The sequence below is a fragment of the Alexandromys fortis genome, unplaced genomic scaffold, assembly GCF_014885135.2.
Source record: "Alexandromys fortis isolate MF-2015 unplaced genomic scaffold, M_Fortis_MF-2015_v1.1 scaffold_233, whole genome shotgun sequence".
Taxonomy (NCBI): Eukaryota; Metazoa; Chordata; class Mammalia; order Rodentia; family Cricetidae; genus Alexandromys; species Alexandromys fortis.
In genome coordinates, this window is record NW_026068146.1 from 1,571,164 (window position 1) to 1,596,443 (window position 25,280).

The following is a 25,280-nucleotide window of genomic DNA, read 5'->3' on the forward strand; positions in this document are numbered from 1 at the left end:
CTACCTCTTCAGTGCTGGGATTACTGGTGTGCACTGTTATATTCAGTTTATGAGTCTGTTGTGTATTGTTGCTTGTTTGTTATGTTTTTCAATATATGTATTGAAACATGATTAATAAAAACTCGGAGAGAGAAATTGGGGTTCAACCTGAAGTGACTTGTTCTTTCCTAGATCTCAGTCTGAAATGGTGATCAGAATGAGACTGTGTCCGAGAGCTGTTTTCCTGTTTTATAATCCTTTCTAGTTCTGGGATTAAAGGCATGCACTGCCTGGTTTCTGTGGCAAAGGAAACAAGTTTGGATTCCCGTAAGTTTATAGCTAGCGCACGCTGTGCTAGAGCTGGGATGAATGCCTGCAGAAGGCACAGACTCGCAACAGTATTGTTTGGTGGCCTGCAGCTTTCCCCACCAGTACGTCTTGGCTAGTTTGGTCTGGAGGGGCAGTGCTGTTTATTTCCCTTTTCAGCATGTTTACAACCAAGTCTCTGCTCAGCCTGTATGGAGTCATACTGAATTGTGCTTACATTTGTTGACAAAATAAAAACACCTAGAAGAGGGTGGGCAAGATGGCTCAGTGGGTAAAAGTGCTTGTGCAAGCCTGATGACCTGCGTTCATTCTCCAGAGCCCATATTCAGGTGGAAGGAGAGAACCACCTCCTCAATTGTCTTCTGAGTGTGGTTTGGTGCATTTGGTCTGTGTGTCCCTGCCCTCCCCCATCCCCGCCCCAGTTAAACCAAACAACACTCAGAGGAAAAGCTTTTAAAGGTACAGCTTTGGAAGTTTATTTACTGTAGATATCCTAAAAGTCCCTTTTTCGAGCATTTTAATTGTCAGCCTTGTCATTTGATTCCTGTATTTTACAGAATAGAATTTTGAGCTCTGGCTGCTTATGAGAAATTGAGGCTTGAGTGCAGTTTGTCCACTAACAAAGAAATAGTGAAATGTTGTATTTGTCCCTGATTTAATGGGTCAGAGTGTTTATTATGGCCTGGAGTCAGATTCAATTATTGTATTGTAAAAGGACTCTGAATAATTTCCAGCTAGCAAGTGGAATGGCTCTTAGCACTAATAAAGACATTTAAAGACTTTTGCCACAGGGTTACTATTTCAGAATTTGGCACCAGGAGAGAGAAAGATGGAGTGGAGGTGGGGGTTGGGACTGTGTTGTACACCTGCCATGCAGGTGGAGGCTGAACGTTTATGTTGAGTGTCTTTCTTAGTAGCTCAGCCCCTTAATTTTTGGTGCAGGATCATTTTGCTAAATCTGAAGCTCACTGATTGGCTAGATTGGCTGGCCAGGGTTCTCCTGGGATACCTCCTCTCTCTCTAAGACATATGCTGCTTTAATGTGGATGTCCGGGAGCCTCAGCCTTTATTCACTTGATATTTCCTAAGTGAATAACAGTTAAGGAGACCAAACCCAAATGAGCCTGATTGATCTTATTTATGGAAACCTTGCAGTGATAGGAAAGACTAGTCAAACTGTGTGGTAGTTTGAATGTAATTGGCCCCCATAAACCCATAGGGAGGGCACTATTAGGTGTGACTTTGTCTGCCTGCATGCTGCTAGCCATGAAGATGATGTGGACTAAACCTCTGAACTAAGCCACTTCCATTAAATGTTTTCCTTTATAAGAGTTGTAGTGGTTATGATCTCTCTTCATAGCAATAGAACTCTGACTAAGATAAATTATATCCTGATCCTACATGCTGTGTACTCATTGTCAATCAGGTTTTCCTGTTCCTGCCATGCCGTAGATTTTTATAGGAACACAATCTGAATAACATTTTAGGCAAATCAATTAATCCCCCCCCCCATAAAATGAGAAAATAGTGTGATGCCCACATTCTCTAGCTGTGGATTTAATGAAATAATAAGAGGTCCTGACCTAAAGGCTGTGCTATAGTAAATTTATTTATTTATACTTTTGTAAATGCCTGTAACCCTAGCAGTGAAGACATTGAGGGAGAAAACTAGCCACAAATGTGATGCTGGCCTGGCCAATATAGCCAGTCCTAGGTCATCCAGGGTTACATTGCAAGACCCTGTCAAGTCAGAAAACAAAACAACAAACAACAAAATAAAAGGACACACGCACGCACACATGCACACATTTAAGGAAAAAAAAAGCCCTGCAAATAGTAAACAGTGACCTCTGTTACCCGCCAGGCCTATTCCTGGTAATGTATATGTGTTTTACTTCACTGATCCCCAGAGAGAGTTGACTTTTCCTGTTTATTGGTAAAGAAACCGAGGCTGAGTAACAGTTAAGGAGACCAAGCTGAGGACACCTCACCCCGAAGCCAGGTCCTTCTGCTGCTCCACATTGCTTCCAGGATGGAGTGGGATTTAGCCTTCCTAGCATGGAAGTGGATTGTTTCAAAAATTCACTTACAATGGCTGTTGGGAGTTAATTTCTCACAAAGAAAAATTTTTTGGTGGTGGTGGCTACCGGTCTAGGCTTATCTACAAAGGCTACAGTGTCATTTTAACTGCATATTTGTGAACTAAAACCCTTGGGAAAAATGTGTTTGTGATTCTAGCTATTAAAGCATAAAAATTTGTATGTTTTATATTTTTGTGGAAGAATCTTTTGAGAAAAGCAGGTTTGATTAGAGGGTAGCAATGAAGAAGATGGAGATTTGAATTTGGTGGGATTTCGGGGCTATTTTAAGGCATTAAGCACTAATGGCATATTCACATGTATTATTTCTCTTCCTTAGTCATGCAGAAGACACAGCAGGTGGTGATTTCAACCTGATTTCTTTCAGCAATTTTTCCTTCCTTCCTTCCTTCCTTCCTTCCTTCCTTCCTTCCTTCCTTCCTTCCTTCCTTCCTTCCTTCCTTCCTCTTTCTCTTCCTTCCTTCATTTTTTAAATCTATTTTTATTTGTTTTATTATTATTATTTTTTTTTCGAGACAAGGTTTCTCTGTAGCTTTGGAGTCTGTCCTGGATCAGGCTGGCCTCAAACTCAGAGATCTGCCTGCCAAGTGCTGAGATTGCCCAGCTTTTCTTGTTCTTTTTAGAGACAAGGTTTCTCTGTTTGACCCTGACTGTCCTGGAACTTGTTTTATAGACCAGGCTGGCCTCAAAGTCACACTGCTTGCCTCTGCCTCCTAGGTGCTAGGATTAAAGGTGTGCCCAACCATATTTAACTTTTCTATTTTCATATTTTTATCACTGTTTAGTGGTATATTCTAGCTGGTTATCTTAATATAGTTGTAGAATGCTAGAGTTTCTATGTATATTGAAGAATTGAAAATTAAAGTTGTTTTTTTTCCTTTTTTTTAGTTGTTCAAAAATTAGAAGGAGTGTAGGGGCTAAAGAGTAGCTGTGGACAGACAGGAATTTAATAGGATTGACTACTAACAGAATTGGCTACTTGATTTAATCATTTTCCTATTTCAGTGAGTGGTTGTTTTCTGAGCTCTTAGTCAGAAAACAACCTGTTTTCTGTGTCATGGCTGTGGGGTACAAACCACTCTTAGACCTGAAGTCACAACTTCCCTAAGGAATTTGTACTCTACTTGAAACATGTATTAAAGATTACATTCAGGTCATCCAAAGATCTTTCCTCATCAGTATTTATGAATATGCAATGATTAGTTAATTATAATCAATTGGGATGCTACTGAGTTCTCCTTTTAAGTAATCTTTTTTAATATCAAAACCCAAACCAAACAACAACAAAAAAAATCCATTATTTTTTATTTTCCTATAGTTAATGCTTGACTATCATTAACTATATCTCTCTATATAACTACTATCATTTTAGGTAGTTGGAGGATCTAGAATTCACTTAGGTATATTTGAAATCAGCATGAAAACCACTTTAGTATTTGGCAGGCCTCTCAACTTTCTTAAGAGAAATAACCTTTGCTAACCTCATTGCTCCCCTTTCTCCTGGAAACTGAATGCAGAACCTTGCAAGTGCTAGACAGGTACTCCTATCATCCAGCTACATCTGCAGCCCCAGAGTTTTATTTCTAAAATGAGGCATCTGGAACAGACTGCTGTATTCTTTTTCATCCTACAGTTGCCAGTCCATAAGTGGGAGGGACCTAGCTTATGCTTCTTTAGGGAATTGGGGAAAAAGTGGGTGGTGAAGATAGTGGCCTGAACTTATGGCCCATTTTCCTGTGAATTTGGTGGCTCTCCAGAAGACAGCTGTACTGTAAGTGGTTGTGAAGCCTATGGAAGAATTTCGAGTTGAGAGAGGATGAAGTATTTGCACTTTGGAAGCCTATTCGCAGTGTCTTTTTAAATAGGGTTCTAGTGAACCAAACTGCTCTGCTAACATTTACCCATCCTTAATTAACACACTCAGACTCAGTTGTTGGATTAGAATAAACAGCTGCTGCCAAGGCAGCTTAACTTGAGCTCCAGGAAATTATGATGCTGGATGAGTTTGTGTGACATTAGAACTTGCGGTTAACAGTGTTCATCTACCATTGACTCACAATGATTGTGCTCTATTTGTGCACATATACATTAGCTTATGGAAATTTGTTAGAAGTGGAAACTTTTAGCACTAATAGTTTCTCATATTTTATAAATTGTTATGTGCTAAAGGGTATTGTTGAAAGCATGGATGTATTTATTTACATATTTATTTTAAGAAAAGTTTCACTATGTATGCCATGCTGGCCTCAAACTCTCTATGTAGCCTTGAACTCTTTTTGTATTATAGGCTAGCCTTAGACTTACAATCCTCTTGTCTTAACCCCCAAGTGCTGAGATTTTGGGCATGTGCTGTCATGCCTGTAATTTCATGATTATGAAGGCAATACATACTTCCCTTTCCCCCCAAATCTGGAATATACAGAAAAGGATTAACAAGAAAATAAATTTTATTTTCCATGATGTGCCTTTTTTCCAGTCTCACTTTTTCATATGTGTAGATACATAATTGGGGGACAATAGAATGTTTCATTGTTGTATGAGGTTTCTGCCCTGTCTGGTTCTCTCAGTGGTTAAGTTCCAAAGAAATCACACAGAGGTGTACATTAGTTATAAACTGATTGGCCTAGTAGCTCAGACTTCTTATTAACTCTTATAACTTATATTAGCCCATTATTCTTGTCTGTGTTAGCTACGTGGCTTGGTACCTTATTTGGTGAGCTTCTTCTGTGGCTGGGTCACAAATGCAGACTGCTGAATCCTCTTCCCAGAATTCTGTTCTCATTGCCCCGCCTCTACTTCCTGCCTGGTCGCCCCACCCATACTTCATGCCTGGCTACCGCCAATCAGCATTTTATTAAACAAGTACAAGAAACAAATGTTTACAGGGTAAAACCATTGTCCCATGGCATTTCATCATTAGTGCAATAGGCATTTTATGCATAAGCTCATGCTATTAGGGAGCTAGCCTAATGCACTTAACTGGTTAAAACTGAATCTTGTTTGTTAAAGTTAGGGAACACAACAGCAGCCAAGTAGTTAATGGGTGAACCAGGCCGACTGTGGGACACTAAGGAGTTGTGTTGTAGAACAGTAGTCCCTGTCAAGTTATATGCCATCTCCAGTTTATTGTCTTGTGGAAATATGACTTATCATACTCAGATTTTCCTAATCTTCAAGGAAGCCTGCAGATCTGAATTACTTGTTAGACAGCAGTTCTCTCGCCTTGGCCTTTGAGTTCTGGGATTACAAGTAGGAGTCACTGCACCACTGTGTACTAACTTTTTCTTTAAGCAGCTGTTATCTGTTAGTGTTGTTAGCACTTGACTTCATTTATTGTCTGCGACTTTGAGAGACACCTCACTGTTGCTTTCAAATCTCTAGTCCAGCTAGGTAAGTGGGTTGCTCATTGAACAGCTCCATCTGAACATTCCTTTCCCTCCACGTTCTGGGCTTTCTCTCTGTCCTCTTGACTTGGACCCTTGAACCAGGAGCAAGATTCATCTTAGATTTCTTTCCCATCCTTTACATGAAGTAAATGTCATGTAAGCCTCTTTTTGTTTGTAGTCTCATCTCCCCAGTCTGGTCCCAAAGCCCCTCAGTCCCAAAGAAAAACACACAGGCTTATATTAATTATAAACTGTTTGGTCTATTAGATCAGGCTTATTATTAACTAGTTCTTACAATTTCAATTAGCCCACAGTTCTTGTCTATGTTTACCACATGGCTTGGTACCTTTTCTCAGTGAGGCTTGCTTCCTCTGCATCTGGCTGGTGACTGACTGTTTCTCTGCCTTTCCTTTTTCCAGAATTCTCTTTGTCTGGTCGCCCTGCCTATACTTCCTGCATGACTACTGGCCAATCATCATTTTATTAAACTAATACAAGAGACAAATCTTTACAGCATACAAGAGTATTATCCCACAGCATTGGTTGTGATTGGTTGGTCATAAATGATTGATTGGTCCTGTGCACTGTGACAACATAAAGACTTACACTAAGATCCTGTTGTCTAGCTGAGTATGGTGGTGCACACTCTTAATCCCATTCTCCAGAGGTAGAGTCTCTGTGATACCAAGGTCACCCTGGTCTCAAGGCCATCCTAATCAGTATAGCTATAGCGAGTTCTAGGCCAGCCAGAGCTATGCAGTGAGACCTTGTATTGAAAGGAAGGGAAGGAAGGAAGGATGGATGGATAGATGGAGGGAGGGAGGGAAGAAATCTGTTGTTTAAACATTGCTTTGCTGTGTAGCACAGGCTGGATTCTTACCTCCCAGTTCTCCTACCTCATTAAAGATTGTGACAGTTACAGCGTGCACAACCATGCCTGCCGCCCTGCCTCCTTTTGTAAAGCACTGTAGTTACCGCTTATACTATAGGAATTGGTAATAAGAATCCTCTCTGCTATGTTTTGCCATTTTCTTACCTTTACTGTAGCTAAGGGAGGCATCTGCATTAACAGTTTTTAGTCTAGGTAGTGGCTTGGCTAGCTGCACCGCCTTTATTCCCCCTGAAAAGTAACCAATCATTCTATATTTCTGAACTTGAGTAGGCTGTGATGAAATGAGTATACCAACAATGACAAGACAACAGCTTTCTTATATAGAATTTTTGAGCTGAAAGTGACATATTGAACAAAAGATAATTAAATTAACTATAGAACAAAGTAAGAGTCTTCAGAAGAAGCAAGGCTTCCTGCCAAGTCTCCAAAGCTTCTCTCAGGCCTGTTTCTCATCCACTACCACTATTCCAGTTCATATGTCCAAGGGTGTGTTTTTCCCTCTTCCTACCACCTAGGTGACACATAGTTGGCAGGGAGCATCTGATTTTTGGACTGAATATAAATCAGGTCTTAGGAGCAGTGCCCAGCAGTGAACAGATCTGAATACTACAGAGCCATAGAATTGAAATTGGGAAGTAAAAATGAGTATTTACAATAAAGTTAGATAATTCCCCGAAAGTGTTATTTTAAAATAGTGACCAGACAACTTGCTCAGAACCGTATGTAATTAAGAACGATTTTTAAATATTTTCTCTTCATTTAAATTGTAAAAATTATTTTGAATTGTATATATGTGTCTGTGTGTGGACAAGTGCACAAATGCAGGTATACACAGAGCCAGAGGTGTTGGAAGCCCCTGGAGCTGGAGTTATAAGTAGTTGTAAGTCACCTTATATAGGTACTTGGAATTGAACTAAGGTCCTGGAAGAACAGCAAATTTACACTTAACTGTTGAGCCATTTCTCAAGCCCCTAAATTTTTTTTAGTAGAAAATTTCTGTTGATTTGCTTTCATATGTAATAATTACAATAATATTACTTTAATTTATCATGGAATATTTGGCTAATTATTTTGTAGTCCAAAAGTAATTCATTCACTTTAATATTTCTTTGTTATTAATAAGTTATTAATGATTCCATCTAACATTTACCAACTTTATTGTTGCATTTTAACACTTTAATTAAAAGCTCTTTATTTTATTATTATTATTATTATTATTTGTATATGTGTGTGTGTCTGTGTGTGTGTTTGTCTCAGCTAGAGGCCAGGAGGGAATTGGAGTCTCGGGTGGTTGTGAAATTGTTGACGAGGATACTGGAATGTGAACTTGAGTCCTTTGGATGCGCTGACAGTGCTCTTAATCACTAATCCATCTCTCCAGCCCCTAAAGGCACTTAGGTGACAGTGGCGGAAGAAGAAATTAAAGGAAAAGTGATTAAATTATTTGACTTAGGTCACAGACATTTATTAGCTATTCTGGAACAATAAATGAGGAACCATATTCTATAATGTATCAGCCTTTGGTTTAGTAGGCCAGGTATTTTGGTGATTTGGTACTGTACAAGTGTGAGATATATCATTGAATCTTAAAACTGGACTTATAAACACGGAACATGAACCTTCTAAAGCTGAACTTGTCTCCTGACGCTTCCTATTAACTCATTCCTAAGTTACTCATGAACCTTTTTTTATGTCTTTACCAAATGATTTCTTTACAAAAGAAGAGCTAGACCTGGAACTTAGCATTGAGGTGGAGAAGAAAAGGATCACATAGCTCAACCAGAAAAATGAGCCCAGGCAAGGGTTCATTCAGTCAGATGTGTTTGAGTACACGGTTTACTGAATCAGAAAGACCGGCTGTACTGGCTTCAGCTAGGGACAAGGTAGGGAGTTAGGCTACCTGACTTGTAGGTCTGTTGAAGGGCTGTCATCCTCTGTTCTACCTCTCGACAGTTCAGTGTTACATTACATAAGTATCATAAAGTCCAGGGCATCCAAAGAAGCCAATTTCTAAGGTATAATGGGCCATAATGATATCTCCTGATTTGTGAACCACTGATAAAGCCTTTCTAGGCTAATCAAAGACAAAACTTTGAGACTCGAAATCACCAAGCAATTTTCTTTATCCATTTTTCGGTTGAGGGACATCTAGGTTGTTTCCAGACTTTGGCTATTACAAATAATGCTGCTATGAACATAGTTGAAGAAATGCCTTTGTAGTATGATTGAGCATATTTTGGGTATATGCCCAACAGTGATATTGCAGGATCTTGAGGTAGGTTGATTCCCAATTTTCTGAGAAACTGCCATACTGATTTCCAAAGTTTGCATTCCCACCAGCAATGGATGAATGTTCCCCTTACTCCACATCCTCTCCAGGATAAGCTCATTGGTGTTTTTGATCTTGCCATTCTGACAGGTGTAAGATAGTATCTCAGAGATGTTTTGGTTTGCATTTCCCCGATGGCTAAAGATATTGAACATTTCCTTAAGTATCTTTTGGCCATTTGAGATTCTTCTGTTGAGAATTGTCTGTTTAGTTCTGTACCCCAGTTTTTAATTGGGTTATTTAGAATTTTGATGTCTAATTTCTTGGGTTCTTTATATATTTTGGAGATCAGTCCTTTGTCTGATGTGGGGTTGGTGAAGACCTTTTCCCATTCAGTAGGCTGTCATTTTGGTTTATTAACTGTGTCCTTTGCTTTACAGAAGCTTCTCAGTTTCAGGAGTTCCCATTTATTTATTGTTTCTCTCAGTGTCTTTGTTACTGGTGTCATATATAGGAAGTGGTCTCCAGTGCCCATGCATTGAAGGTTACTTCCCACTTTCTTGTCTGTCAGGTTCAGTGTGGTTGGATTTAGATTGAGGTCTTTAATCCATTTGGACTTGAGTTTTGTGCATGGGGCTAGATATGGATCTATTTTCATTCTTCTACATATTGACATGCCAGCACCATTTATTGAAGATACTTTCTTTTTTTTCCATTGTATAATTTTAGCTTCTCTGTCAAAATCAGGTGTTCATAGGTGTGTGGATTAATATCCGGGTCTTCAATTTGGTTCCATTGGTCAACCTTCCTGTTTTTATGCCAGTACCAAGCTGTTTTCATTACTATAGCTCTGTAATAGAGCTTTATGTCAGGGATGGTGATCCCTTCAGAAGTTCACATTAGAGTACTACTCAGCTGTAAAAAACAATGACATCTTGAATTTTGCATGCAAATGGATGGAATTAGAAAACACTATCCTGAGTGAGGTAAACCAGACCCAAAAAGATGACTATGGTATGTACTCACTCATAAGTGGATACCAGCTATAAACAAAGGATATTGAGCTTATAGTTCATGATCCTAGAGAAGCTAAGTAATAAGGTGAACCCTAAGAAAAACATATATAGATCCACCTGGAAAGTCGAAACAGACAAGATTGCGTGACAAAATTGGGAGCATGGGGATGGGGGAAGAATGGAGGGTGGAAGGGGAAGAGAAGGGGAAAAGGGGAGGGGTGAGGAAAACTTGAGGGAATGGGATAGTAGAGATGGAGAAAGGACAGAGATGAGAGCAAGGAAAGAGATATCTTGATTGAGGGAGCCATTATAGGGTTCGCAGAAACCTCTAGAGAAATTCCCAGGAATCCACAAGAATGACCCGGCTAAGACCCTAAGCAATAGAGGAGAGGGTGCCCGAACTGGCCTTGCTCAGTAGTCAGACTGATGATTATCTTAAATATCACCATAGAACCTTCATCCAATAACAGATGGAAACAGAGGCAGAGACCTGCATCAGAGCACTGGACTGAGCTCCCAAGGTCCACTTGAAGAGTAGAAGGAATGAGAATATGAGCAAAGAGGTCAAGACCATGAAGGGTTCATCTACTGAAACAGTTTATCTGAGCTAATGGGAGCTCACCAACTCCAGCTGGACTAGGAAGGAACAAGCATAGGACCAAACTAGCCCCTCTGAATGTCGTTGACAGTTGTATGGTTGGGGCAGACTGAGGGGCCACTGGCAGTGGCACCGGGATTTATCCTTACTGCATATACTGTTTTTTTGGGAACCTGTTCTCTTTGGAGGGATACCTTGCTCAGCCTAGATGTAGTAGGGAGGGCCTTGGACCTTCCACAAAGCAATGTGCCTTACCCTTTCTGAGGATTGGATGGGGGTGGGGTGGGAGGGTATGTGGAGGGAATGGGAAGAGGGGAAGGAGTGGAAACTTAGATTGGTATGTATAATGAAAAAAAGATAGTTTGTTTTCCTTTAAAAAAAATAAAAAAAGAAAAAAAAAAGAAATTACCAAGCAAGAGATGACAGGGAATATGTTTCCTCCAGTCTCGCCGTGACCATGAAGACAGTTCCCATGTTTTATACATGAAAACACAATGGAACAAACAAGATGGGGATTAGATGGAATAGGTTTATGCTTTTGACCCAGGGTCTCAGTAAGGTATCCAGGGTGGCCTAGAACTTGCAGTCTAATCTTACTCTGGTCTCCTGAGTAGCATGGCCACCCAGGCCCAGATCTTCAGGATGAGATTAGCTTCAAAGTCTCAGCTCTAGTGTTGTTTCTTCATTATAGACTGTTTTGTCTGCTTTTATTTAGTTTTAAATTTTCTACTTTATGTGTGTGAGTGTTTTGTCTATGTATGTATATTTGTGCGCCAGGTTTATGTGCCTCCAGAGTATCCCACCACTCCTGAGTTATGCAGTGTTGATCAAACCCAGGGCTTCCGGCATGTGAGACAGGCAATCTCCAACTGAGCCACATCCCTGTGACTGTCTGGCTAACGCGACTAGTACCTGAGTTCCATAGTGTCGGGAAACTTACTGTCTGCTTTATCTTCAGTACCTGGAACAGTCAGTATCTGACATTTGGCTCAGGAACACTGAATAACCCTCACTTTCCTAATGGAGATTTGAGAGGAACGCTCCCTTTTCAGCCCTCCTCCTGTTTTCTGTTTCTCTGTCCCCCTGCGCCCTGTGTGTACATTAAAGGGTTCTCCATGTGCCTTCACTGTGAATATTCTAAGCCCATTATACTTAATATGAGCTGGTGACTTCATGCCTGAACTTTGTCTTTTACTTCATGAAATCATGGCCCATCGCTTTTTGAATGGTTGTTTTCAGCTGGCAAACATAGTGAACAAGACAGTGGAAATGTTCTGTCATATTTGATCTGAGAAACTCTTAAACCAGCTGCTGATATGAAAGGCTTTTATCATGCTACAGACAGTCTATTGTCTGCAGGAGCGCTGGCTCTTACACAGTGCTGTGTGATGCTTTTTCTCAGCTATTGACTTGAGAGAAAAAAACTTGTCTTCAGTAATTTATGCATGACTTGTATTTCCTAAGAATAGTTTATTGTAGCTTTTTCTTTAGCTAATTTATTGTATATTTAGGGATTTTTCTTGCTCACTTTTTTCAGCTTTTTTTTTTCTAGATAGGGTTTTTCTGTGTATCCCTGGCTGTCTTGGAATCCACTCTGTAGGCCAAGCTGGCCTAGAACTCACAGAGATCTGCCTGCCTTTGTCTCCCAAGTGCTGGGATTAAAGGTGTGTGCCACTACCTTGCGCGCAGCTTGACTTTTTTCTTTAAACTCAAATCAGAAGTTAAATGACTAAGTAGGATGAGGATACTCCTTAACAAGGGCTTACAAAGTTTCACATTTCTGTGCTGCAGTGTGGTTTACCTTTGTTACTGAGCATATTGTACTTAAAAAGATATAATTCCTTCTTTTCTGAGATGGGACTTGAACCCAAAGCCTTGTGTGTGCCAGCCCATGCTTTAGCACCGAGCTATAGCTGCAGATCTGTTTGTGATTTTAGAGTAGCCTGGAGCTCACTCTGTAGACCAGGCTCTACACTGTCAACTCTTGCCTTTGCTTCCTGACTGCTGAGATGACAGGTGTGAGCTACTATACCTAACTATGGTTTTTTTAAGTGAAATATTTTCCTACAGCTCTGAGTCTGTATAATCATACTGGCTTTTCTCCAAATTAGGATGACCTTACTTTGCTTAACTGTTTCTGCTAGGTAAGTTATTTTAAAAGGATGTTGGCTGTTAAGAGTAACATCGTAGTAAATACTTTTGTAAATATTGTAATACTCACATTTGATGATACTGCTTGTAGGGGCTAGTCTCTCAGTTTGCAGTTCTTAGTTGTGACAATTTTTATGTTTCCTAAGATACAGAAGCAAATGCCGAAAGAGAATGTGTAAGTTTATATTGCTGCTCGCAGAATGTGGAGCTGTCTATTACACCATTGGCATTCAAAAGTATTTGTTATTTCTTTTCAGGTTGTTCTTAAACTATGTAAATGCATGTTATTTTCGGGTTTACATATATTTCTATACATATATACACATATATACATATGTGTGTTGCTATTAAAGTTGCATGTTTTCTTGTTTGATTTCTAGTATCAAAGTCAGAATTTCATCAGATATTTCTTCCACTCCCTCCTCCATATATATTTGTGTGCAAAATATTTTGATTATTCATTTTAGTCTGCTCAAGTTGTATACTTCATGTGGCCTTTTAGAGATGTTTTTCAGTGTAGTGTAGCATATGCATGTGTATTTTCAACAGGTTTCTCTATTTTCTCACTATTTTTAGTGATGCCCCCAAGTTCCTCTAGAGCTGTGCTTGGACTTCATATTGTTTTATAATTATATTGTGAAAACATGTTATCCTTTCTTCCCCAGTTGAGACAAGTTCTCATGCTGTGTAGATAAGGATGACTCTGAATTCTTGGGCCTCCTGTTTACATCTCCTACATATTGGGGTTACAGCTGTGTGCCCCCATGCCTGGTTTGATTGATCTTAATAATTGAAAATACAAAAATTTTCTTTTGAAACTAGATTATGGAGGGTTTTTGTTGTGATGTTGTTGTTTTGACTGGTACTGTCTATCCAGGCTGGCCTCAAACTTGAGTGATAGGATTTCAGGCATATGGATATACCATACCTGGACTATGTCTTAAAGTATGTTTGAGACAGCTTAAGTCAAAGTTACTTACAGTCTCAGAACTTAATACTTGACTCATACCTTCCTCTTGTAGGTTGGAAAAGAGACGGTTCAGACCACCGAGGATCAGATTTTGAAGAGAGACATGCCGCCAGCATTTATTAAGTGAGTAAAACATTTGTTACTAAATAGAATACTACTACTCTTGTTAGAAAAAGTAAGTTGATTCTGAGAGCTACTTCTGGTGCGTGTGTGTGTGTGTTTGTCTTCATACACATGTGTTTGTGTGTATGCGGAGGTCAAAAATAAGATAAATCCTAAAGAAACCTCCCTCCACCCCCTTTTTTGTTTGTTTTGTTTTTCTTTTTTTTATTTTTTTAAAAATTTTTTATTTATTTATTAAAGATTTCTGACTCTTCCCCGCCACCGCCTCCCATTTCCTTCCCCCTCTCCCAATCAAGTCCCCCTCCCTCGTTAGACCAAAGAGCGATCAATGTTTTGTTTTTCATAGATGACATTTGGTGGTAACTAGGGTACCAGTCCCTTACTCTGGCAATTGGAAATGAAAAAGAATTAATCTTTTCTCCTGCTCTTCTTGTGTCAACTTTATTTCATAACCCTATTTGATGAGGAGACTATGAACCCATAGATACGGAAGGAATGATAGAATTGGAAAGTCATCATTGTACATATTTCAGTGAGACAGTTGCTCATGTGAGGCTAACTAGAGGGACGCCCCAAAGGTTTGAACCTTTATTGTACCAGGAGGCAAAACCACTGGTTTCCATGAGAACTTGAGAACACCAGTGTGTTGTGATTAGCTGAAAAATACTGAACAATTCATTTAAAAGTATGTCACTTAATTAGCTACACTGAAATTTTATTGAAGCTTAAAGTCTAAACAAGATGAGTGTCCTTGTCAGCTCTGAGGGCAAGCAAGTACACTAAAATTTAAAACACAATGGTTATGCTTTTCTTGCTTTTCTCTAGGATGTAAGGAAGCAGAAAGTAGATATCTCAGCCTGAAGGGGAAGGGACAGAGGGAATCAGAAGCAATTAATTATATCCTTGGACTTGTCGAGTAGGACATTCTTTCGGGCTATTTGCTTGATGTTTGGGTGTTTCCAGGCATTACTGACCCAAGCTTCCTCTGAAGTCTGGTTTTGTGGATCTGAATAGTGACTGCTTCTTAGGCAGCACAAAGGAGGAAATAAATGTTAGAAGCTTACTGTCAGCTTCACTTTCTAGAGTGTGAGGATGCCAAGGCAACAGGAGACAGAAGACTCTTGGCCCGGGCAGGTTCATGCTCACCATCTCGTATATGTTTAAAGAGCTTTCAGGGCTTTCAGGGAGGGATATGCCGTTTCAGGATTTGGAGTGGGTCTCAAAATCAAATCACTGGCTTGTGTTACAGTCAGTTCAGGGAATACTGAAAAGTGAGTTTAATTAGTTAAAAGTGTCACACAAGCTGAACATTTCTGGTAGCCCCCACCTCCCCCGAAACACCCTTAAAAATCAAAACTGTTTCTGATCTCAAGCAATTTAGATCTGAAATAGTCAATCTGAGTTTAAATTGTAATTGGCATTGAGGGACTTGCAGTGCTCAGGACCTTGCTTCTTGTAAAAGTACCATTTAAAGGCTGGGTGTGGTGGCAGACATTTTTAATATCAGCACTCAGGAGGTTAGGGGCAGGCAGTTATTTGTGAGTTCAGGGACAGCATGGTCTATATAGTGAGTTCCAGGACAACCAGGACTACATAGTGAGACCCTGTTTCAGGAAAAAACAAAACTAGGGCAACCCCCACCCCCAACTGAGACATTTTAATACAGAACAAGATTTGTATGACACAGCCAGTCTTTCTTATGCACAGTACAAGTTACCTCGTCTCTGATTACATTGGAAAATAAGTTCACCATTCACTAAGTTTACCTAACATTTGAATCATGGTCACAGTGTTGCACAAGAGGTACATTGCTACCATAGAAACTGCCTTAACTTAAACATTAGGGTTGGAGAGCAGTAGCCATGATGTGATATCAAAATATTAGGGTCAGACCTTGAGAAACTGTCCACAGTCATGACAGCTCTGTCAATCCGTGTTTATACTTTTTATTTTCATCAATCATCATCAGCCAGCTGAACATTAATCAATATTTATACATAACTGATTTATTAACTGGACACACCCATTGGCTAATTATTGCTTGCCTTCTATTTGTCTAGCATGCTCTTTGCTGTATAGGATAGCAGTTCTTACCAGTATACAGTGAAAAATCCCCTGTGGAAGATATTATAAGTAGTTTATTAATAGTAATAAACCACAAAATTTACCAATATCGTACTTAAAAAAATTGAGGGCTGAAGAGATAGCTTAGCAGGTAAGAGCACTGGCTGTCCTTCTAAAGGATCAGGATGTGGTTCCCAGTTTTCACATGGTAGCTCACACCCATCTCTAACTCTAGTTCTGGGCATTAGACACCTTTCTGGCTTCCAAAGGCAATAGGCAATATGTGCATAGAGCACACAGGCAGATGTACAGACAGAACACCCATATACATAGAATAAAAACAAATACGAAACTCCAGGAGGTAGGAGCAGGTGTGGTTGGGAAGAAGAGAATGACTTCAGTCACACAGCCCTCTCATCAGTGCTTACTGTTTTGTTGCTGTTTTCCTGTACTCTCACTGAAGTGCAGGCACTCGTCTGCCTTTTCTTGTGATTGCTTTACTGGAAGAGGAGTGAGTGGAACTAAAGCTATTATACCTGGGAATTGCACAGAGTTCTAGACATGTTGGGATATGTCCTACATATACGCTTTCTTTTTGTTTTTCTTTTTCAAACATCAGTCTCTTCTAATTCAAGATTCTTCTGCCTCAGTTTGCTGAGCAACTGGTTGGATTACAAGTTTTATTTCCCCCTGTGTATCAAAGAGGAACAAAAAGTGGAGATATTTTGAGACCTTTCCAGTTCAGGAGCTGTGACACAAATGGACTTGATAAGAAGAACTGTCAGTGTAGGGGTGGATAGTAGACGAAGGTGTCATGTACGACTCGAGACTTGGGAGAAGAGAGGATGGAGAAAGCAGATCACTCTGGATGTCATACGTGCTGGGTTTAAGTCGCGGAGCCCAGTGAGGAGGTTGGGCCCAGGGAGGAAGGTCCTTGACAGCCTGACTGGGAATTTAGAGCTGGCAGGAAAGAAGCTTTGCAGATTTTGAGCCACAGAATGACAGCATGGAAATGGATTCACAGCTAATTTGTGATGGGTAAAAGGTGTCAGTGCTAAACAAAGGAGAGAAAATGTGTGCCAAACTGGCCAGATTCAGTCTCTGTTAGTGTGAGAAATGTTTATGGTGCAGTTTGAATTTGCCCTGTGTCTCAATTAGGGTTTCTGTTGCTGCAGTTTCCTTGCACCGTGACCAAAAAGTAAGTTGGGGAGGAAAGGGTCCAGTTAGCTTATTCTTCTACATCACATGTCTAAGGAAGTCAGGACAGGAACTCAAACAGGGCAGGAACCTGGAGGCGGGAGCTGGTGTAGAGGACACAGGAGTGCTGTTTCTGCTTACTCTCCAAGGCTTTCTTATAGAACCCAGGACCAGCCCAGGGATAGATAGTTCCACCCACAGTGGCCTGGGCCCTCCCCCATCAATCCCCCTGATAGCCAGATTTTATGGAAGCTTTTCTCAGTTGAGGCTCCCTTCTTTCAGATACCTCATTTTCTGTGTCAAGTTGACATAAGAACAGCCAGCACACCTTGGAGAAAAATGCTTTTGTATAATGTACTTAAACATCATTCTTTTCTTTCTTTTTTTTCTTTTTTGTTTATTGAGACAGCATTTTACCATGTAGCCCTGGCTGTCTTGGAACTGTTTTGTGGAACAGGCTGGCCTCAAGCTTATAGAGAGCCACCTGCTTCTGCCTTCTGAGTGGGAAGTTCATTCCTATCTCTGCAGTAGCACAGGGACGAGAAAGTTAAGGCAGCTTAATGCCCCAGTGTTGTCAGGGCTCCACTGTGGTTGGTATGAACTCCTTCCTGCAAGCAGCAGAGTGCACAGTTCCTTCTGGCAGGCAAACGCTGCTGCGCTGACCCTGGGAAGTGCCACCACCTGCCTCATTGCTGCTCTGAGCACCCTGCTGGTAAATGTCAAAGCTTGGACTGGTTTTCCAGCTTGGGCTGGTTTTGAAACATATTGGGATGTCTAGGCCTGCTGAATAAAATGACGAACTGTGTGAGAAGGTGCTCCATGCTCCATCCTTTATCATATTTCCTTGTTTTCATCCTAAACCCTATCAGTTAGCATAATTTTGGCACCTACCTGTAAGATTTTAACATAGTTTATATTAATGTACAGAGAATACATTTTAAAGTGATTAAAACATACTTAGATCTAATTTAGGTCTTTTTGACCAAAGTTAAATAGTGTTTTATTTTATATTATTAGCACTTATATTTAGATTTTATTTTCTTTTGATTTTGAGAACCCAAACAAAATTATCTTGTAATTTGATTTTTTTAAAAAATTTATTTTATTTTTATTTTATGTGCATTGGTGTTTTGCCACGGGTGTTGGGTCCCCTGGTCTGGCATTGTAGATAGTTGTGAGCTGCCACGTGGGTGCTGGGAATTGAACCCAGGCCCTCTGAAGAACAGCCTGTGCTTTTAACTGCTGAGCCCTCTCCCAGCCCCATAATTTGTATTTTTAAACCTACTTGTTGGTTAAAGTGCACAGAATCATTTTTTTCCCCCTTTGGAAGAAAGGGTTTTATTTCTTATAATTTGTAGTTCATGGTGATCCGATAACATTGGGTTATTCTAATTTTTTTGTATTTGTTGAGGTTTGTTTTGTGACCAAGTATGTGGTCAGTTGTTGTAAACGTTCCATGAGGTGCTGAGAAGAAGGTATATTCTTTTCTGTTTGGATGGAATGTTCTATAGATGAGTCATAACATCTATTAGTTCTCTTATTTCTCTGTTCATTTTTTGTCTGATTGGCCTGTCCAGTGGTGAGAGGGGAGTGTTGAAGTCTCCCACTATTAGTGTGTGAGGTTTAATGTATGATTTAAGCTTTAGAAGTGTTTCTTTGATATATGAGGGTGCCCTTGTATTTGGGGCATAGGTGTTCAGTATTCAGATTTCCTCTCGATGGATTTTTTGTGTGATTAATATGAAATGCCCTTCTTTGTCTCTTTTTACTGATTTTAGCTTGAAGTCTATTTTGTTAGATATTAGAATTGCTACACCAGCTTGTTTCTTAGGTCCATTTGATTGGAATATTTTTTCCCAATCCTTTACTCTGAGACAATGTCTGTCTTTGAGGTTGAGATGTGTTTCTTGTATGCAGAAGAAGGATGAATTCTGTTTTCATATCCGATCTGTTAGCCTGTGCCATTTTATAGGTGAGTTGAATTCATATACAATAAGGGATATTAATGACCAGTGATGGCTATCTCCTGTTAATTTAGTTTTCATCGTTTGTGATGTTAATCTGTGCCTTTTTTTTCCTCCTTTGGGAGAATCATTGGTTTTTTAGAATGATATTTTTTTATTGTAGTATTCAGTGCCATGTGTTTGCCTGCCTGGGGCTACTGTGTGCCTCAGATGTTTCAGGGTTTGTTTGTTTTGACCTTGAGAGTTTTGTGATCCTTTCCATTGCTACTATAAGAAGACTTTTGTCTCTCAACTGAAGACCAAGTTTTGTAAGATTCACGTCCGTCAGCTGCCTTACTGCATTTCCAACTTAGAGCAAGCACTCTCATTGCAACAGCTCCCCTTTGGACTTGATGTATTAAACGCATCTGTGCACTGCTGTTTGAACTGACTTCCTTAAACGTAATTTGTGAAGCTTTGAGTCTTCTCAACAATAAACAGAGCCGTTTTTAAAAAAATTAATTTGTAGATAAGTTCTAACTAGGTGAACATGGGTGAAATCTTTGGTTTACTTTGTATTTGGTGATTGAGAAATGAGGAAATAAAGCCTTAGGCATGTGTTATTTGTGTTTCCGTTGTCTACAGTATAATCAAAAGCTTGAAAAGAACTCAGAGGGCCCAGAGCTCACATATTCTTACTGGGATGTGTATACATAAATTATCGTGGAATTCTGAGAATACTAAGGTTAAGATTCTGCCCATTTAAAATAAGCTCTCATTTTTGAGGCGGGTTTTCATGTGGACTAAGGTGACTTTGAGCTGGATATATAGCCGAAGCTAGCCTAAAATCCTGATCCTGAGATTGCAGGTATGTACCAGGAGTACTGTCTGACCTTCCAGAGGTAGTGTGACCCACACCTTACCCTTCGACAGTACTAACTTGTTTTGTTTTGAGAGACAGGGTCTTACTGTGTAGCCCTTGCTGGCTTAGAACTTGCTATGTAGCTGTGTAGATCAGGCAGGCTTTCAATTTAAATTTACCTGCCTGTGTGTAGTCTTTGGTACAGTGCAAATGCAGTATAGTGTGGGTGTGGGATCAGAGGACAACTTTCAGGACTTGGTTTCCTCTGCCTAATCGAGTCAGGGTGTTTCTGCTGCTGCTCTTGTGAACTTTGGGGTGATGCTTCAGACAGAAGCAAGCTGCTACCCACCTAGCTCTTCTAGGTGGGCTCCAAGGCGACAGCTCAGGCTGTCAGGCTCACACAGCAAGTGTTATATTGCATTAAGTCATCCGTGAATTACTAAGCTTTTAAGGATTTAAGGACCATAAATACTATTGACTAAGTGACTCATCTTAAAGATATATTGAGACTATTGAAAACCTCATCTTTTTCCTGGAAAATCAGGGCTGGGGAGATGACTCATTGGGAAAAGTACCTTCTGTGAAAGCAAGAGGAACTGAGTTTGGATCCTCAGCAGCTACTTAAAAGGTTGAGTATAGTGGTATGTACCTGAACCCAACACTGGGGATGGGGGTAGAGTGGGGACTGGAGAGTGTGCTGCTTACTGGCTGGGGAGTCAGGCGATGACTTCTGGCGCCCCCCCCCACTCATGCATGCACATAAACATTTGGTATAAATTAAACAAACAAAGCAAAAAGCAAATAGAAACAATAAAAATGTATTCCTTTAATTAATACCTTGACTTTTCCAATATAGAATACAGGTCTAGTCTTAGATTAAGAAATTCATTCTCAAAATTTAGTGTTTGTATGTTTGCTTTTCCTGGAATTGTTTATAATCTTATTGTTCCTCCCATAGTAGAACCAAAGGAACCCTGTGAAACAGCTCCATTTCTTAAATTCATGTATGAACTGGTTGTTATTTAGTCCACTTCATTTTGTTTATGAAGCAACTGAGACTCAGAAGCTCAGTGCAGGAGTGGAGAAGGTCCTGCCCCAGGGCTGTCTGACTGTGAGGCTGCACTACACCTCTCCCTCCTTGTGAGATTGCTTCTGATGTAGAAGATGTGAAAATGCTGGAAAGGTGAAGTGGGGTTTGGTGATGGTTAGCTTCCTGCCATAGTCTCTCGATTTTATTTTATTGCTTTCTTCAAATAAATCCAATTATTTTAAAAAATTTATGATAGCTATTTTTCTCTTCCAGTCTATATTTTCTGTTCATGGTAAGACTTATTTTGTTGTGTGGGGGATCAAACCCAGGGTCTTATGATGAATTATACCTCTAGCCTTTATGATACTTTAAAACACACAAAAAAAATTTGATAGCTTGTTTTTATTTAATATTTTTCAGTATCCATTGAGACAGTCATGCAGTTTTTAATCCTTGCTGTTTATGATAGTCTATAGTCTGCTATATGACTGTAAATTTTCTGATAAGGAAAATTTCAGATTTCCTCTTGATGGATTTTTCCTGTGACTAATATGAAATGTCCTTCTTTGTCTCTTTTGATTGATTTTAGTTTGAAGTCTATTTTGTTAGATATTAGGATAGCTACACCCACTTGTTTCTTAGGTCTATTTGATTGGAATATTTTTTTCTAACCTTTTATTCTGAGATGATGTCTATCTTTGAGGTTGAGATGAGGAAGGATGGATTCTGTTTTTGTATTCAATCTGTTAGCTTTTAGCCTGTGCCTTTTTATAGGTGAGTTGAGTCCATTTATATTAAGGAATAATAATGACCAGTGATTGCTATCTCTTGTTAATTTAGTTTTCATTGTTGATAATGTTAATTTGTGCATTTTCCCCCTTCTTTGGGATTTTTCTGCTATGAGACCATCAATTGTCTATGTTTTTGTTGATGTAGCTGGCTTCCTTGGGTTGGAGTTTTCCTTCTAGTATTTTGTGTAGGGCTGGCTTTGTGGCTAGATGTTGGTTAAATCTGGTTTAGTCATGGGATATCTTGTTTTGTTCTTTTATGGTGATTGACAGTTTTGCTGGTTATAGTAGTCTAGGCTGGCATCCATGGTCTCTTAATGTCTACGTAATGTTTGACCATTACCTTCTGGCTTTCATTGTCTCCAGTGAGAAGTCAGGTGTAATTCTGATAGGTCTACCTTTATATGTTACTTGGCTTTTTCCTTTGCAGCTCTTAATATTCTTTCTTTATTTTATATGTTTAGTGTTTTGATTATTATGTGGCGAGAGGACTTTTTTTTAAAATCCAGTTTATTTGGTGTTCTGTAAGCTTCTTGTATCTTCATAGGCATATCTTTCTTTAGGTTGGGAAAGTTTTCTTCTATGATTTTGTTAAATATATTTTCTGTGCTTTTTAGTTGAATTTCTTCTCCTTCTATCCCTATTATTCTTAGGTTTGGCCTTTTCATGGTGTCCCATATTTTCTGGATATTTTGTCTTAAGCGTTTGTTAGATTTAATGTTTTCTTTGACCGACGAGTCTATTTCCTCTATTGTATCTTCAGCGCTTGAGATTCTCTCTTCCATCTCTTGTATTCTGCTGTTCATGCTTGCATTTGTGGTTCCTGATCGTTTTTTTTTTCATGATTTCTGTTTCTATAATTCCCTCTGCTTGTGTTTTCTTTATTGTCTTTCTTTCAGTTTTCAAGTCTTGAATAGTTTCTTTTGTATGTTTGATTGCTTTTTCTTGATTTTCTTTAAGGGATTTGTTGATGTCTTCCAATTTTTTGTTTGTCTTTTCCTCCATTTCTTTGAGGAAATTTCTCATTTTCTCTTTAAGAGTTTCAAACATTCTCTTGACGTTATTTTTTAGGTCATTTTCTTCTGCTTCATCTATATTGGTTGTTCAAGTCTTGCTGTTGTAGGGTCTTTAGGTTTTACAGGTGTCGTGTTGCTCTTTGTGGTGTTGTGTGTGTTCTTACCTTTTCTACTCATCTTTTTCTCTAATAGTTGTGTTTGGGGCTGTCTGTGATTCTGTCGATTAATTTTCTAGGTGCCTGTGAATCCAAGACTCAGATGGTTGTTCCTCGTGGTACAGTCAGTGCCATGGTTCTAGTTACCCTGTTGGTCACTCTGTGTTCCTGGAGGTCACTCAGTGCTCCCGGCCTTTGCTCTACTCCCTTGGAGTTTGCTGTCTCAGGCCTGCTGTAGCCTATGTTGAGCTGTTTCTATAAATGTACCTGGTCTGGATCCATTCCTTCAGAGGTCCCTGGCTTGGGGTTGGTCCTGTAAAGGACTCTGCCTCTAGTCTACTATCTCAGAGTTCCCAGGCTCGCATGTGCCCAGACCTGCAGAGGTCCTGGCTCAGGCCTACTCTCTCAGATGTCCCAAACTCACACTCAGTCCCTTAGAGGTTGGTTTCTGGTTCCTGCCTATTCCCTTTGGTGTCTCAGCCAATGCCTGGGCCCATAGAGGTCCTGGCTCAGGCCTACTCCCTCTGAGGTCCCATACTCAAGCCTGGACCTGCAGAGATCTCTGGTTCCTGCCTACTCCCTCAGAGGTCCCAGATTCATGTCCAGACCCACAGAGGTTGTGGCTTAGGCCTAGTTCCTCGGAAGTGCTAGACTGACGCCCAGACCCATAGGGGTCGAGACACATACTTATAAATGAATAAAAAAAAAAAAGCCAACAACCTTACCTTTTAGCTTTATTGTGGTCTAATTGACAAAATTTTCATTTTGGGTGTCTACATTCAGCTTGGCCATGCCAAAAATGAGAAAGGGCTAGAGACTCTACCAGAGCACCCAAGTCAGTTTTGGTGCCATGTCAGACAGTGCACAACAGCTCCTGTTCAGGGGATTTGACCCCATATGTTCACATGCACATATATACATAATTAAAATAAATTTTAAAAAATGAGAAAGCTGCTTTGTATTGTATCATACTGTAAGATTTGGGACAGGGAAAGGAGTACGTTATGGATTTATGGATGAGGGCTGTAAGATCTTGCAGTTAGAGCAGAGGGTTGGAATATCGTGTCTTAGCATTATCGTATGATAATGAGCATATGATAGGCTGAGTCGGCTGTGCACTTGCTACTCGAACTACATTAAAGAACGTCTCTGTTTGTACTCTGTGTTCCCTGCTGCCTTCTAAAAACTGCTACTGTGACTGTGGCCTTCACTCAGGTTTCTAGATGACTAAGGGCTGAGGATCCTTGACCTTTCAAACGGCAGCTCCAGGATGCAAAGCACATTAGCTATTATTGGAATGCTACACACGAGTGAGTCTATTTCTGTTGCTTTAAAATAAAGTTTGAAGTCAGGTCCTGTACCACAGGCCTGTAATTCCAGCCCTCTGGGGGCCAAGGATGGGGAGGACTGCAAGTTCAAGAGAGAATGGCTACCGTGAAGAGAAACGTCTCCATGAGTAGTGTTGATGGGTAGCATGCATAACTTTCGTGTTTAATACCAAGCAGGCATTGGGAAAAAGATAAAGCAAAACAAACAGCTTAAGCTTAAACATCTCAATTAGTGATAATTAAAATCACCGAGAACTAAGAAACTTTGAACCTTCTTTTACATTATTTTACATGAGGTGATATTCTTGGAAGGATGGATTTATTCACAAGTGAGTATGCTAAGAATTCCATGGGACTGCCATTGGTCCCTTTGATCTAAATCACAAACGCTGGTCCTTGAGGCTGAAGGCCAAAGTGGAGAAGCTTCAGTTTGTACTCGCTGATTAAATTATCTAAATGATTATTACTAGGATATAGTCAGGATATAAGATTATTTGGGAAACTGATCCTATTCCTAGTCAGAAACCTAGAATTTAGGTTTCTATTTCTAAGCAGAAGATCACTTTAAGAGATCAGGCAGATAGAGTGCTTAAATAAAAATCACATTTTCCACTGACATGATGGGCTCCTCCTGTTTCTGATTGCTGGTAATCATAGTGGGATTTGTTTGGCTTTTATGAATGCCATTAAATTTTAATGTACTGACTAGATATCTTACTGTAACAAGAACAATGGTGCGGTGTCTATTCTGCCTGTCATTTTACCACACAGGAGAACCATTAGTGGAGAACCAATTTGATTCCCGGCAAACCTTTTTCATTACATTTTCCCGTCCTGCAGGTTCTCTCTCCAGAAGTTATTCCTAGCAGTTAAAAATTCTTTTTCAAATTTGAAAATCATATCCAGTAACTGGATCTCTAAATAGATGTAGCTCAGGAATTGCATTTTATAATGATTGTTTTTATTTTCTATAATTTCATCAAGGATCAAGTTCCCTGAAAGTAAAATCAAGTTTGGGACCATTAATGATTTTGTTCTTTTCTTTTTTAAATTTCCCTTCCCTTCCCTTCCCTTCCCTTCCCTTCCC

The 25,280-nt window shown here is 39.8% G+C and overlaps 1 protein-coding gene across 2 annotated transcripts in view; it reads left to right on the forward strand.

Annotated features, from left to right (window-relative positions):
* The window catches only part of Vcl (vinculin), a 93,265-nt gene that overhangs the window by 15,650 nt on the left and 52,335 nt on the right, over positions 1–25,280 (forward strand). For both annotated transcript variants that reach the window (XM_050127041.1, XM_050127043.1), the window contains exon 2: positions 13,740–13,810. In XM_050127041.1, the coding sequence (XP_049982998.1) occupies positions 13,740–13,810 (71 nt within the window). The remainder of the gene's footprint in view (positions 1–13,739; positions 13,811–25,280) is intronic.